The 16,884-nt window shown below is 39.4% G+C and overlaps 1 protein-coding gene across 2 annotated transcripts in view; it reads left to right on the forward strand.

Moving 5' to 3' along the window:
* Positions 1 to 16,884, forward strand: part of ADCY1 (adenylate cyclase 1) — a 135,992-nt gene that overhangs the window by 66,644 nt on the left and 52,464 nt on the right. For both annotated transcript variants that reach the window (XR_014942684.1, XM_032442541.2), the window contains exon 5: positions 12,608 to 12,735. Coding sequence is in view for 1 of the 2 variants with exons in the window: in XM_032442541.2 (XP_032298432.1) it covers positions 12,608 to 12,735 (128 nt within the window). In the remaining variant the exon portion in view is untranslated. The remainder of the gene's footprint in view (positions 1 to 12,607; positions 12,736 to 16,884) is intronic.

Below are 16,884 nucleotides of genomic sequence, written 5' to 3' on the forward strand. Positions count from 1 at the left end.
GCTTTAGCCCTATGTGTTACAAGTTTCTAATGCTTCAGTTTTTTAATTAATATTCTGTAGAGTCAACAGCCAGTTTAAATTTTTAGGAAAAAAGCTTAATTTGCTTTCAAAAGTATGTTTTCTTATATTTCTTTGGAGGTCAACAAAATTATTTATTGGTCTTGGCTGCAGAAAAATTATGAGAGATATTTCAGTATTAAAATTGCTTATCTGTATGGAAAAAAACAATAATAGAAATTATTTCTATTCATGGTACAGTGTAAAAATACTTTCTGTGATGATAAGAAGCCGAAGACTCTAATCAGTTCATCACAAATGACCACTCAGAGACCCAAAAATTATGTTGTTGCTTTTTTTTTTCCCCCCCCCAGAAAGGCTAGTATAGGCAAAATGGGATTTATATTGTCCTCATGTACTCAGCTCTAGTGAGGCCGCACCTCAAGTACTGTGGCCAGTTTTGGGCCCCTCACTGCAAGAAAGACATTGAGGCCCTGGAGCTTGTTCAAAGAAGGGCAACAAAGCTGGTGAGGGGTCTGGAGCACAGGCCATATGAGGAGAGGCTGAAGGAGCTGGGAATGTTCAGCCTGGAGAAGAGGAGGCTCAGGGGAGACCTCATTGCTCTCTATAACTATCTGAAGGGAGGTTGTAGTGAGCTGCAAGTCAGCCTCTTCTCTCATGTAACTGGTGATAGGACTAGAGGGAATGGCTTCAAACTGTGCCAGGGGAGGTTCAGGCTGGATGTTAGGAAATAATACTTCTCTGAAAGAGTGGTTTGGCAGTGGAATGGACTGCCCAGGCAGGTGGTAGAGTCAACGACCTTGGAGGTGTTGAACGTTTGGACATTGTGCTAAAAGATATGGTTGAATGAGAACTATTGGTGATTGGTGGGTGGTTGGACTGGATGACCTTGTAGCTCTTATCTGACCTTGGTGATTCTGTGATTCTGTGAGTCTATATTATTACTGATTCTTGTGTTTTGACCACTATATTTAAATTTGTGACAGATTCCCCAAGGAAAAAGAATTTGAGTGAAATGTTCTTTGCTCTAAAGTCCAATAGTACCACAGGCATTTGACAAGAAATGAGATCCTCCTAAAAATGTTCTCAAAGCAAATTGCACTTAAAAATGTGTTTTCCCATTGAAGAAAACAAAACTTCTTTCATTCTATCTTGTTTGCTAATCTAGTCCTCAGAGCTCTAATTTCTGACAAGTAGCACCTCTACATAAACTATGCTTCTCCACTGTCTATCTTCTGACTCTACACAGCAGCTTAGAAAACATACTTCTTCAGGTCTATCATGCAACATCCATGTAATCCAAATCCACTTTCAATCTTCCATGAGAGGTCGGAAATCTATGGAGAATTTGACTTCCTCTCTAAAAGGAAAGGATAAGATGCCAGGGTTGAGGAAGGCCTGTTCTCTCTCAGAGTAGATTATAATTTATTCAAGTGCTATGTCTTGATTTGCATTCTGTTCAAGTCAGAAAAGAGAAGAACAGCTGTGTGTTCTGTCTTCTCAAGAAAAGCAGAAGGATAAGTTAGATGCTGAGTAGAGAAAGCATGAAGTTGGATTTTTCTATTTTTTTTTTTTCCAATAATAATGAAAGACTTGCTGCAACTAATTAATCAATGGAAATGCAGTCAGTTCCTCATGGAAAGCAGAGGCCCCCTTCCTAGAGCACGTCAGAGACATGTAGGTTTGAAATAAAAGTGACTGCCACGTAGCTGAGCATTGGCAGAAGCTTGAATATCTTAAAAAATTTTAATAGCTGCTTATCTTACTTTCAATACAGAATTTCTCCTCCAAATGACAACAAGTCATATAGTAAGCTCTTTAAAAACTTAGTGTTTTCAATTGTAGTTATCTTAGCAATTAAATTTAAGGCAATGTAGCAGCACATAACCTTTGTGACATAACAGACACATAGAAACACCCATGGCATTGACATGCAGCATGGCACTGAAGCCAGGGAAAGGGCTACTGTGCCAATGCTCATTCCTTTACCTCTGGCCACATACAATTGACTTTATGTGCCAGGGGGCCAGGCAGATGCTAGCTTGTGATGTGAGGTCATTCTTTTGTGGGGTAGAAGCAGATTAGAGACAGAAATGGAGATTATAAAAAAATAAATAAATGTGCTTTCTGTTCAGCCTGTGTACTTTCCAAATTTGAATTTTTATTCCAATTTCATCTCCAGCTTTCTTTCAGCTATGTATGAAAAAATCATTATTTACAAATCCTAATTTATACTGTGCTGCATCAGGGTATGATTAAAGATGTAATATATGATCTTTCTTTACTTCTGATGTGGTAAATGGAGACTTTGTATTGACTCCTGCATTCAGAAAAAAATGTGCTGAGAGGCTGAGAGCTGTATTTTTTCAGAAGGATTCTGATTTCCTCATTAAAAAAACTTCTAGATATTCATTATTAGGTCAAAACAGAGAACTGGGTTGATTTAAAAACAATGCTGTGCTTTTTAGTATTCAAAATGATGAAGGAAGAAACTCCAGGGAACTTAAAGGAAAAAGTAACGGTGTTAGGCATGATCCCTGCAGTGCCTTTAGTGTGAAGTGTAAGCATGCATGCTATGTGCTGCTGCTTCTTAGGAAGCAGTAGTTGTAGTACGATTGTCCTATCTTACATCTGTAAGGCTTTAAAACTGAAAAGCTTAAAAAGAAATGCTATAAAAATACTTTGTGGGAAGCACAGTAGGAGGAGTCAGAAAGTGTTATCCTACATGTATTTGCTGAGAGTCTCATGAAGAATCTTGGCATTTTTGCACTCTGACACTTGGTATGAATAGTCTCTACTTTTGCTTTTTGTCAGCATAGCTCTAAATTTGGCCTGTAAAAGGTGTTTCAGAGAAGCACCTTCTTGAGAGATATAGGACAATTTAATCCTAAAAGAGTTTGTCCTTCCAACATTTAGAAGTTAATTTATAGCTTGAGGTGTTAAAATTTTTGGTTTGCCCGCTGCTTTTGAAATACAGCAGGAACTCTCCATTTTAGAGAGTAACAGCTTACAACAGAAAGCTTCAATTTGTTGTCTTTCAGCTCTTTTAAAAGCTTAATTGTACAATTTTTTTTAATAGGGGGAAAAGATCTTATGTTTTCACAATTACATTGTTAGGTCAATTTCTTAAAGAAACAAATGTTAGGTAGTTGCATTTTTGTATGACATTGTCTTCCTTCTAAAAACAATTGAGTCAATTGGTCAACTTCAGTTAGTATAAACAAAGGAAAAGAAGCAAAAATAATGCTAGACAAAAAGGAGTGACAGTGCTGGCATCCTTGCAGGGGTGTAATTTCAACCTAGACATTCATTGGACAATCTGCATGGAGAACAGCTATTTTGAATGCTTCAGAATTCATCAATATGTCTGGTTACTGAAGTACTTGTAATGCTGTAGTCTCTAGACACACTGATTTTAGACTCTTAGAACAGCCCAGGTTGGATGGGACCAGAAACATCATCAGGCCCAACACTTTCTGGGGAAAGGGAGCCGAGATGAGATTAGCTAGCACACTGTAGCTAGCGCCCTGTCCAAACATCCCAGAAAGGTGTCTTGAAATGTCGAATAAATTACAATAAACAAATACTTTCTTTTTAATATTTTCTATTCAAGTTTTAAAGCACATACAAAAGTAAATGAAGCTTTGCTTCTTCCTGTTATGGTACAAGCGCTGCTCTGAAAGTAATTCCTCTCATTATCTTGGCTCTTCATGTCAGACGCTGATGTTGCTGATATGGAAATAGAGGTTGAATGTTCCTGCCAAAATTCTGTTGCTGTGCAATTGGAAAAAATGGCATCTGACATGGAAGTGTATGTGAAGAAAATATGTGTCATTGAATCACAGAATCTTGAATTCCGCCATGCTGAAAAAAATGGCATTCACAGACATTTACCAGTGTTTGCTAAATGTTCACGGATATCAAACAGTGGATGTTAGCACAGTGAGGTGGTGAGCGGTATGTTTCAGCAGTGGCGACAATGACAGTGAGTAAGTTAGTAAGTTCTGCTGTTGCAAATTATTATGAATATGGCATGCAGGCTTTTGTTCACCACTGGTGAAAATGCTTAGATAGTGTTGGTGACTATGCTGGAAAATAGTTATTTGTAGCTGACAATTTGCTCTGTGAAGTAATGTTATCCTGCTTTTTGAATCTGAACTGTATCCATGAAAATAAATAGGAGGCATTAATTTCAGAGCAACCTATGCAGATGCTTGAATAATTCTGTTTATATCTTTAGAATATCTTGATTTTAATTAGAAATAGAATGGAATTTCTAGGTAAGGAAGAAATATATATCTGTATGTAGACTCTAGACCTTGCAAAGTGCAAGGTTTTGAACTTGGGCCGGAGGAATCCCAGGCATGTACCCAGGCTGGAAGGAGCAGTCCTTGAGAGTATCCCTGCAGAGAAGGACCTGGGAATCCTGGTAGATGAAAAACTTAACATGAGCCAGCAGTATGTGCTTGCAGCTCAGAAAGCAAATGGTATCCTGGGCTCCATCAAAAGAGGAATGACCAGCAGGGACAGGGAAGTGATTATCCCTCCCTTCTCTGCCCTTGTGAGGCCCCATCTGGAGTGCTGCATCCAGATCTGGAGCTCCCAGTACAAGAAAGACAGCACTGTTGGAACAGGTCCGGAGGAGGGCCACAAAGATGATCAGAGGGCTGGAGCACCTCCCCTACAAAGACAGGCTGAGGGAGGTGGGCTTCTTCAGCCTAGAGAAAAAAATATTGCTGCAGGGTGACCTAATTGCAGCCTTTCAGTACCTACAGGGATCCTATAAACAGGAGGAACCAACTCCTTGAAGGGTTAGATAACAGCAGGGCAAGGAGAAGCTGATGGAGGAAAGATTTAGATAGGGTATCAGAGGGAAGTTCTTTGCTATGAGAGTGCTGGAACAGGCTGCCCAGAGAGGCTGTGAATACCCCATTCAAGGCCAGGTTGGATGGGGCCCTGGTATAGTTTTAAATGTGGAGGTTGGTGGCTCTGCCTATGGTGGTGGGGGTTGGAGATTCATGATCCTTGAGATCCCTTTCAACTCAGGCCATTCTGTGCTTCTTTGCACAGGACTTTGATGTATTATTCTTATAAAATCCATATACATGCAATATGGACATTTATACTGAAACTCCTCCTGAAGTCAGCACAGAGAAAGTTTTTCTGTTCAATACATATCATCCAAAACTGATGCCTAATTCCACTCCAGAAATGCTAGTTTCACTTTATTTGGTTCACTTTACTTTGGTTGATAGCTGTAAGAGAGCTGTTAGGTCATGGCTTGAATGACCTGGTGATTGACCATCTGGTGAAGGGGAGTGGTTGACCTAGGGAGCACAGGCAAACTGCACCTGTGCTCCCCACATGACCAGAAGGGGGTAGACTCAGACTGGAGCCACCTTGAGTTCATATAAGTGCCTGCCACTGAAGGGGGGGCACCTCTTAATGCTAGGCTGCTTTCTGGGAAGGAGTGTTGTATAGACAAGGTGCTGCTTCATGAGTTGGGTGAGTTCTGTTCTTTGCCTGGTATTGTTAAGAACCTGTCAGAAGCAATTTTGCTTCCTCAGAAGAACTGAAGTGCCAGATGCACACTTTAGCTGTCTAATGTAATATTCATATATGATCTTGGCTAGAGTCTTATGCCCTTATACAGATCTCCTATACAGAACATAGCAGTGCACTGGGGAGGACTCATCATCCTGAAGTGACCATGCATCTTGTGATGGAGGCCAGCAGTGCTATCCTCAGAGATGTCAGCTTTGTTCATTTCAATCAGATTTTTATCTCCATGAAGTCTTTCTGAAGACAGCATTCTTTTTAGTCAGTTGGATATGTCTTCCTAGTTCTTCTCAAGTGATTGTTTTTCAGTGATTCTTGTAAACTGAAAAGAATGGATGTTCCCAGTGATTAGGTCTTGAACATTTTCCATGATTTTTTGTTTAGAGTATGACTGAATTTCACGTTTTTAGCTAGTGAACAAAAGTGATGTTTTTTAAAATCTTCTCTGTTGTGGTTGATGAAGCTGGGAAAAATATGTTTCCTGAAGTTTAGAGCTTAGTTTTTCTGCCTTTTATAGAGTATTTGCTTAGGATTTGTTTCTCCTTGGACTTTACATAAGAAAACTGTATGTTAAAGAATACTTAATGAAAGTCTTCTAGGAGACAGGCATGTTTATCAGTCATGATGGTTGTGTAAAAAATTCTTGTTGAAATCTTCCTTTATTTGCACATAGGCAAATCAGTACACATGACTGTTAAATAGATTTTTACTCTCAAAGACAAGAACAATTTGACTTTCTAATACTGTCAAATTAGTCTTCATTCAGAGTCGGGAGGGACTTCACAATGAAGTGGAAATATGTAGATGATGTGTGCTAAGAGCTTGTATGCAGATCAATATATACAATTATCAATAAAACTGAGGAGAAGAATTTGAGCAAAAATGCTTTTTGTTGCTGTCCTGACTAATTCCGCTTATGCTATGCCTATGATGTGGGTCTCAAGTATAATGACTTCACAAATCATTATTAGACTATAAGCTTATCTGGATATGGCTAGTCTTCTGCATTCAGGACCTACGGAGGCATTTTTTATGGTACTTTCAATACAGAAACAATGTTTGATTTTGTTTTCAACTATCTCTATTACTCTGTATAAGCTTTTCTTTCTAAGTTATCTCACTGTTATTGCTATGAATATGCCTCCACTGTACTGCTAAATCAAATGTAAACATTGCAGTTAGCTCATGCTCAAGGTTTTTAATGCTGAGAACAGGAGATCTGTGAGAACTACTGTATGATGCTGAAGTTACCATTTGCCAGTATTGTTCCATTAATAGGTAACGAGAATGATCTTTTCTATAAACCCAGAGCTCAAGACTTGAGTAAAAGAAATACTAGAATGTTCATGTAGTAACTGAGAGGATTCCATGAAATTCTTTAGTTGGCAGATTTCAAAAGCTTACTATCACTATATAAGTGTATTAACACTGCATTATAACTCATCTCTTGTTGTTGTTTAATAATGGAATTAAATGTGGTAGATAGTTAAGTATAAATATCAGAAACATAAATTGATCTCTTCTAAAAGATCTCTCATTCTCACAGTTGGCTGAATTTTAATAACTTGGTATTACATTGTACAGTTACACTGTAAAGCCATCTAAGTCCATTCAATTCACTGCCTGTACTTCTAAGACCCTGAAGGAGGATTACTTGTCCTTACCCTTTTCTTTAATGACATAGTACTGTTCATGCACTTCCAAAGGCATTTGGAGCAGTGTCATTGACGATCCATCTGTGCAACTGAAGGATTAGACAAGCAATGAAGGCAACAGGTATTGACACTCAAAGAACTTCTGTTAGGCTATGTTCAAATGCTTTAAAAGAAGGGTATCAAAACTAGCTTCTGAACCAATGCTACCTATTAATACCGATTAGTATGAAATTGTGTTACTGAATATGTTGTTTTGTGCTTATGAGAGTGAATTTGCAAACCATGCCTATGCATATGTACATGCATATGTGTGGATACATACATTTTTGTGGTATGTTATCTAAAATATTGTTTTCCAACTTATGTTTCTATCAAATGGAGGAAAAAATGTAAAATTGAATGGACTTGATTCCACTTTAGCAGATGTTTTAATTCCTTCCTGCAAATTTCTTTCTTTATACTCTTCTGCAACATAAATTCATGAATTAATTTTATTGTTTAACTATATAAACTTGTAAATATCTAGCATGACTCAAAGCTTACTAAGCCAATTATTTACTTAGATTAATAGCATTTTATTATGAAGTGATGATAAATACGCTGTACCAACACTGAAAATATGCTGTAGTAGTTACTTCTGTCTTGTATTTATTCAAGTTTCCGTATGTTTCACTGATCTCTTTGGACTGAAGTTCTAGGTTTCAGAAGACAGGTAAATATCGTATTTTACTGGTTTATGTCTTCACAGAATAGTAGAGATTGTGGCTTGTTTGTTTTTCCCACAGTAGTTATTTCATACTGTCTTCACTCAAGAAGGACTATAATCTTTTTGGCCTGGATCATTAAAATAGACTTGATTCCCTGAGGATTAAGAGGGACAACTAGTATAATGTAATGTAGCTTGCTGAAACCCATGATGCCATGCTGATTAATATGAACTGAAAATTTGATACAATTTGCCTAACTAATACAAGTGGTTCCACTCTAAGTGTGGCAGGCTGCTTAGAGGAAGCCTTTGGAATGGGGCGCAACTCAACTGATACTCCTGTTGAATGAGATTCAGGTGAGGTCTATGAAGATGACCAGCAGGCTAGAGCACCTCTTCCATGAAGAAGGGCTGAGGGATCTGGGTTTGTTCAGCCTGGAGAAAGCTCTGGGGAGGCCTTATTGCTTACTTCTAGTACTTAAAGGAAGCTTATAACTGGGAGAGAGTCTGATGGATGGGACAAGGGAGAATGGTTTTAAAAAAAAGAAGGGAAATTTAGAACAGAGGAAGTATTTTGCTCAGAGTGTGATGAGGCACTAGAACAGGTTGCCCAGAGATGTTGCAGATGCCCCTACCCTGGAAGAGTTCTAGGCCTTTTTCAATGGGGTCCTGGGCAACCTGATCCAGTGGTGGCATCCCTGCCCTGTGGCAGAGTGACTGAAACTCAGTGATCTTCAAGGTTTCTTCCACCCCAAGCCACTTCATGATTCTATTAATAGATCTGAAGGGAAAGCAACTGTGGACCCTTCTTCCTCAGCAATACCACCTGGTTATGGTGAGGAAGATTTTGGCAACAATGAAGCATCCAAAAGAGTTATGTGTATTCTTTCATAATTCACAGATATAACCCTGGAGTTGCTGCTTTTCCTGAGCCATTGAAAAATTCTTTTTTTGTGCTTAGTCTATACCCAAGACTTCTCTCCAAAATATTAAGAAAATACTGAGCCAACTGTTTCCTCTTGTGGTGGTGGTGGTTTTGGTTTGTTTGGTTTTTTTTTGTTTGTTTGTTTTTTGGTTTTTTTTTTTTCAGAGGATAGGGCAATATACTTACTCTTATTTTTTGTTGGTTTTTACGCAGAAAGTTATGCACTGAGTTTGGATCAATGACTGGTACTTTATTTTTCCTATGCTTCTTTGACAGGTAACATTTATTTGGATAGCATCATCCATTACACTGTCCCAGTTCAAGAGAACACCTAGATGTCTGCTGGGAGAAGTATCACTACCCTTTATGATTCTATGAACAGCTCTTGTTTAATTCAAACCATGAGTTCTTCCTTTACTTTTATTATAAAACCACATCTTCTGACTAGTGCTCTTTAACATCTTTATTAATGACATCGATGAGGGAATTGAGTGCACCCTCAGCAAGTTTGCTGATGACACCAAGCTGAGTGGTGCAGTCGATATGGTGGAGGGAACGGATGCCATTCAGAGGGACCTTGACAGGCTGGAAAGCTGGGCTCGGGTGAACCTAATGAGGTTCAACACGGCAAAGTGCAAGGTTTTGCACTTGGGCCGGAAGAACCCCAGGCACCTGTACAGGCTGGGAGGAGTGGTCCTTGAGAGCAGCTCGGCAGAGAAAGACCTAGGGGTCCTGATAGATGAGAAACTTAACATGAGCCAGCAGTGCGCTCTAGCAGCCCGGAAAGCAAATGGGATCCTGGGCTCCATCAGGAGAGGGGTGGTCAGCAGGGATAGGGAGGTGATTGTCCCTCTCTACTCTGCTCTTGTGAGACCCCATCTGGAGTACTGTGTCCAGGTGTGGAGCCCTCAGTACAAAAATGACATGGAGATTTTGGAAAGGGTCCAGAGGAGGGCCACGAAGATGATCAGGGGGCTGGAGCACCTCCCCTATGAGGACAGGCTGAGGGAGTTGGGTTTGTTCAGCCTAGAGAACAGAAGGTTGCGGGGTGACCTCATTGCAGCCTTTCAATACCTGAAGGGAACTTACACCCAGGAGGGGAGTAAACTCTTTGAAAGGGCTGACAATAGCAGGACTAGGGGAAATGGTTTTAAGTTAAAAGAGGGAAGATTTAGGTTGGATGTTAGGGGGAATTTCTTTACTAGGAGAGTGGTTAGGTCCTGGAACAGGCTGCCCAGGGAGGTTGTGGATGCCCCGTCCTTGGAGGTGTTCAAGGCCAGGTTGGACAGGGCTCTGGGCAACCTGATCTAGTAAAGGTGTATGTTTGGTGGCCCTGCTAGGCAGGGGGGTTGGAACTACATGATCCTTGAGGTCCCTTCCAACCCGGGTCATTCTGTGATCTGTGTGATACAAAATCTGACTTGCACGGTACAAGGATATGGAGTAAACACTTTTTTGTTCTAAGCAGATAGTCTTCAATTTTTTAAAAAAAAAAACAAAAACAAAACATTTTTTAAAAAAATCATCTACAACAAAAACTAGAGTTTTTTGAAACAGAAAGCTCCCACTCTACTATCTATATATGATTGAAGGAACTGCTGTTTAAAATGCTAATCTATAGTTGTGAAGAAAGATTTCAGCAGTTTCTAAGGATCCTTTTCTTTGCAAGCCAAGCTTCCACTTCATTCTGCCTAACTGTGTGACTGGCAGCTGTGCCCAAAGGAGTTCTGCAGAACTGCTTAGAAATCTGTTAGTAAGGGACTACAGGTGTGTGAGCTGTCTGGCCAATACAGATCTAGTAGTCTCTTGAGATTTTTGTTATGTGCGTAAAAGTGAATTACCTACTGTTTCTAAACTGGCATTGTGTGTATCATCTGTGAGTAGAATTTATAACTATCACATTTGAATGCATCACTGTCACAAATGTGAAAAAAATATTGAGTCAAGGGCTTGGAAGTTTCTGAGGAAACAAGATAAAGAGAGGAAATGGATTTGTTTTGTTAATTTAAATATCAGTCCTCATAAAGATTACAGGCTGTTTTTTGTAACTGAGAGTTTGATCTCACAGATAGTGATGCTGTGCTCTTTGTATCCGTTGTAGTTTCCGTGGAAATAGGAGACTTTACTTTTGGATCAACCTCTGTAAAACATGAGGTACTGATCTATATCACAATAGTGCCTCAGTAAACCAAGCAATTTGAAATGGGTCATTTTGGACATAAACACTGGAGCAAAGAGAACATTTAGCAGTTAACACATACATACTCTAGTAATCTGGGCTGGATAATGACTTTTCTGAATATCTTTCAGTTGGGTGAAGTAGTCATTGCTTCTCCACAGACTGCATACTGACTTTGAGGATGAAGAGCTTTATGGAGATTTTTGACTTGTGGGATGAAACAAAAGTTTTTTTGGGTAGCCTTAACTACTTAGTATCTTCTATTCCTCCAATATTTGCCCTCAGTTTTTTTTAAAATGGCTTATTTGGGCAGTATAATGTAATTTCTACTAAAAAATCCTAGTGGTTTCTGTCAAAAAGCCTTGAGCTTGAAAGACTGTGTTTGTGTCAGGATGGATTGTATGTTAATATTTTTATCAGTAGTTTTCACTAATATGATACCTCTCAGTCAAGGATCTCAAAACACTTGGTTGGGTCTCCAGGTAAAATTGATGAGACGGCTTGTGGTCATAGGCTGCGGGAGTACTAAGGCCCTCGTACTAATGCTTCTGGAATAATTAGGCTTGCATTCATTAACATATATATGCAGTGACAAATATTGTTATTTTAAAGTCATGTTGTACAACAGAAGAAACTTTAAGTAGTCTCTGAAGAAAGACTTCTGTGCCACTTAAGTGTACCCAAAAAGATGACTTGTTGCTTTGATTCAGTATGTGCATAATGTGAACTTGGAGGGGGGGAAAAATGTAAACCAACTTTGCTACTGTTATCTCTACTGTGCCTGAACAGAGGATATTGTGGCTATATCAGAAAGGTTTTGATTCTTGTAAGCAGAAGCCTGGATGGGTTGGATTCCCTGAATTCTTGTACTTTTTCCTACCATATCCTAAATGATAAGAAGTTGGTATAGTCTGTGAAGTATACTGTCATTTGTTGATATTTCTTCATAACTTATTAAACAAAGGTATTGCTTTGTTAAAGGCACTTTGTTTTCTATTCAGGAATGAATGTTCTGCTCAGACTGGTATACTAATTCTCATATCCCATCATTGATTTTTCAAAATGGGAGTAATTTAGTCAGGAATATGATTGCAGAACTTGCATTATATGCAAGCAGAAGATAAATGATAATACAGAGTGACTGTCTCTTCTGATCTGTAAGCATGTCATACAGTAGAGCAATCATGCTGTATTTTAAGTTGTGCATTCCCAATGTGTTAATGCCAAGCGTGCATTCCTTTGCAGATAAACACCATTGTCTTGGAGTACAAACTATTCCTGATAGTGTCTTGTAGCTTAGAATTAGCTTTATAGTGTTATTGTGCTCTTTGTATCTGCTGTAGTTTTCAGGGAAATAAGATGTCATTACTTTTGGAGCAGCCTACACTAAAAGGTATGTTTATGTCAGCTGTTCTGTACAGGGATCCCTGATTTCATGAACTCTAAACTTGTTCCTGTGAGTGCAAAATGATTGACTGATTGTGTTATTGGAGAAGATATTCTCCTATGAATATTAGACAATTTCTGTGAACAGTAAAACTTTTCCCATTCTGTTTTTATTAAAGGAAAATCACTGCAGAAGAATAAAAATCCTAGGTGACTGTTACTATTGTGTATCAGGCTTAACCCAGCCCAAAACGGACCATGCCCATTGCTGTGTTGAAATGGGACTGGATATGATTGACACCATCACGTAAGTATTGCACATGGTAAATGTGGAAAGGAGTACTGTAGCAGCTTTTATATACTCAGAAAAGATGTTTTCAAAGGAACGGTAGTGTCTGGTATCATTGCCCACCTAACAGTGTATCCTTTGCTTTCAAGTCACAGCTATGGTGTTTCACAAAGCATAATTCTAGACACCAAATTTTGAATCCAGTTCCTCACCATGAGGGAAAATGTACACAAGCATGAGTATGTAGAGGTGCATATTTGTACTGACAGGGATTTGAAAGATCATGAGCAATTGTGAAATAGTTCGGTTGTTATTCAGTGAAATTAAAGGAATCTGAGTTTTTGTATTTATGCTGTTCATTTCACTCACCAGTATGCAAAAATCAAAGCTAGTACTGATATATGCAGGTGCATGTGTTTGCATCTGCTTGTATTCCTAAAATGATAGCTTGCTGGTTTCTCATGATCCTTGAGGTCCCTTCCAACCCAGGTCATTCTGTGATTCTGTGATCTCCCTCAGCCTGTCTTTGTAGGGGAGGTGCTCCAGCCCTCTGATCATCTTTGTGGCCCTCCTCTGGGCCTATTCCAACAGTGCTCTGTCTTTCTTGTACTGGGGGCTCCAGATCTGGGCGCAGTACTCCAGATGGAGCCTCACTATGGGGGAGAAGATGCACAGAGAAGGGAGGGATAATCACTTCCCTGTCCCTGCTGGACATCCCTCTTCTGATGGAGCCCAGGATACCATTTGCTTTCTGAGCTGCAAGCACATACTGCTGGCTCATGTTAAGTTTTTCATCTACCAGGATTCCCAAGTCCTTCTCTGCAGGGATACTCTCAAGGTCTACTCCTTCCAGTTTGTCCATTGAGGGAAAGTTTGAGGGCACTGGACTTGTGTAGCTTGGAGATGAGAAGGCTCTGGAGAGATCTCATTGTAGCCTTCCAATACTTGGAAGGGGCATATAAACAGGATGGGGAACAGCTGTTTACGAGGTTGGACAGTGATAAGGCAAGGGGGAATGGTTTCAAACTGAGACAGGAATTTTAGGTTAGATATTAGGGGGAAGTTTTTTTTACACAGAGGGTGGTGACACACTGGGACAGGTTGCCCAAGGAGGCTGTGGATGCCCCATCACTGGAGACATTCAGGGCCAGGCTGGATGTGCCTCTGAGCAGCCTGGTCTAGTGGTTGGCAACCCTGCCCATGGTAGGGGGGTTGAAACTAGATGGTCTTTGAGGTCCTTTTCAACTCTGGCTGTTCTATGATCCTCTGTCCATATACACAATGATTCCTTTATTATTATTATTATTATTATGAGGAATTAAGAGTGTGAGTAATGTTCCTGCAGGAGGCAATTAGATGAGACCAGATTCTTCTCAGTGGTGTGCAGTGGTAAGACCAGGACCAACAGCCAAAAACCGGAACATATGGTGACAGAATACTTGAACAGGCTGCTCAGATAGGAGACTCCACAACCTTCTTTGGGGATATTCATGACTCATTGTTGCACTTACTTTCGTGACTTACTGTAGGGAACCTAATTTAGCAGTGGGTTTAGATTTGATCTCTAGAAGTCCCTTCCACCTCCTGTGGTTTTGCCAGTAAGGACTGCAAGTTCCAGGCTCAATAGTTATTTCTCTCCTTAGTAAAACAGAACTACCAGTTCTGCTTATGCTAGAGAACACGAAGATGGTGCATTCCAAGTACACTTACTCTTAATTATATTTTTTCTTTTACTGCAAATGGAATATCATCTGTTGAATTATTTGTTATATTCTGGCTCAATTCTCTTGCTGACAGAAGCGCATGGATAAGTCAAGTGCACAAAGAGCTTTGGAGTTTGAAAGCAAGCTCTATTGAAGATTAGAAAAAAACTTTGCACTCCTTTGTAAACACAAAAGCTGGAAGATGGATTACCCAGATTATTTTGTTTGGAAAATATGCTGAGCAGATAAAACAGGAGAAGGATAGAGCTTATGATGATACAGTTGGAATGAAAATGCATCCCATATGTTGCAAACAAGCAAGTAAACAAAATAGACAGCGTGCTGATTGATGAAAACTTTAACATAAGACAGCAATGTGTGCTTGCAGCCAGGAAGGCCAATAGTATAGTGGGTTCCATAGAAGAGGGATGGCCAGGGGAGACAGGGAGATGGTTGTTCCCTTCTATTCTGCCCTCTTGAGGCCCCATTTAGAGTACTTTTTCCAGGTCTGGAGCCCCCAGCACAGGAACGATGTGGAGCTTTTAGAGAGGGTCCAGAGGAGGGTCACAAAGATGATCCAAGGGCTGGATTGCCTGTGCTCTTAGGAAAGGCTGAAGGAACTGGGTTTATTCCACCTGTAAAAGTGAAGACTGCAGGGAGACTTCTTTGTGGCCTTCTAGTATTTCAAGGGAAATTTATAAACATGAGGAAAATCAACTTTTAACGAAGGTAGATAGTGATAGAACAAGGAAGAATGATTTTAAACTAAAGGAGGGAAGATTTAGATTAGATGTTGGGGGAATTTCTTCACAGAGAGAGTGGTCAGGTGCTGGAACAGCTTGCCTGGAGATTGTGGATGCCTCACCACAGGAGATTTTCAAGAACAGATTGGAGGGACCCTGGGCAATCTGATCTAGTACATGATCTAGCAGCTGGTAACTCTACTTGTGGTAGGGAGGTTGGATCTGATAATCCTTGAGGTCTCTTCCAACCCAAGACATTCTATGTTTCTATGATAATTTCTTTCTACCAATATCTACCATTTCAGTTTGAAGCCATTTTCCCCTCATATTGTAATTACATTCCCTTGTTAAAAGTCTCTTCCCAACTTCCCTGTAGGACCCCTTCACATACTGGAAGGTCACTATAAGGATCCCTGCAAAGCTGTCTTTTCTCCAACCTGGAGAGTCCCAGTTCTCTCAGCTTGCCCCCCTTTGGGAGGTCCTACAGCCCTCTGTTCATTGAAAGCTTTGTAAAGACAAAGTACTGGAAGTGAATGAAGTCTGTCTCCTCAACAAAACATTTTTTAAATGTTAAAATTCAAATGGATTCCGTTATAAAAGGTAGTTACATGATACCAAATCCGACTGCAAAAAAAAACAGAACTATTTCCTGATGGTGAGTTTGTTAAGCATTGTATGGAAAGCACAGCAGGTATAATGTGTCCTAATAAAAAACAAAGCATATTTTTTCTAAAATCAGTTTATCTCACCAGACTATAGCCAGGTGAAGTGAAGAAACATGAACAACATATATTGAAAGATCTTTGGAAAGTAAAGCTGCTAATTTCAAATTTTATGCTTTGGAGATAGATGAACGTACTGATGCTACAGATATGACTTGACTTGCCATTTTCACTAGAGCTAGTAATAACAAATATAATGTCACTGTCACTTCATTGGTGCCACTGAAAGACACGACAAAATCTCTATATTTATATGAAGCAGTAAAGAAAATACATTAATTGTGATGCATTGTGATACATTGTCTAAACACAGTTCTGTGAACAGTGAAAAATATGCAGCTGTGTTTTCCATTTTGATAACTAAATTTGAGAATAGGTTTCAAAAAATCATTTTTGTGTGTGTGTATTTGTAACTCCATTTTCAGTTGGCATTAATAAGTTAAAGATTTTCAATTGGAATGTGAGGAGTTGCAATCAGGCATTAAACTCAACAAAAAATGGTTCTGTATCTTTACCAGGCTTTTATAAGCCCTTTCTTACCGGAGAAAAATATCCCTCACTTCACAGTCACACCTTATTCATGTCATCGCTTTTTGGCAGTACATACATTTGTGAACAATTTTAAGCATGAAGCACAGGAAGAACAATATTGCATCAAAATGAACTGAGTGGCCTCTGATGAACACCTTGAGAACTCACTGAGAACAACAATCACCTCTACTGAACCAAACTGTTGCATTAGTTTCACAAAAACAAGGCCAAATATCCCACTAGCTTCATGTTTCTGTTGCTGTCTGTTGTTGTGTTTTAATTAAACCTTATTATTTAAATATGTAAAATGTATTATATATTTTGTACGTGGCCCAGGGCAATTCCTATTCACTCAGTGTGACCCAAACAAGCCAAAAGGTTGGACAATTATGGTATAACTTGTATATATTATGGGGGAGGATAAGTATTTTATAATAGGACTTGTTTTCCATATTGAATATTCCTGCT

The sequence above is a fragment of the Coturnix japonica genome, chromosome 2, assembly GCF_054131305.1.
Source record: "Coturnix japonica strain WE chromosome 2, WE-NBRP24, whole genome shotgun sequence".
In the NCBI taxonomy this organism is placed as follows: domain Eukaryota; kingdom Metazoa; phylum Chordata; class Aves; order Galliformes; family Phasianidae; genus Coturnix; species Coturnix japonica.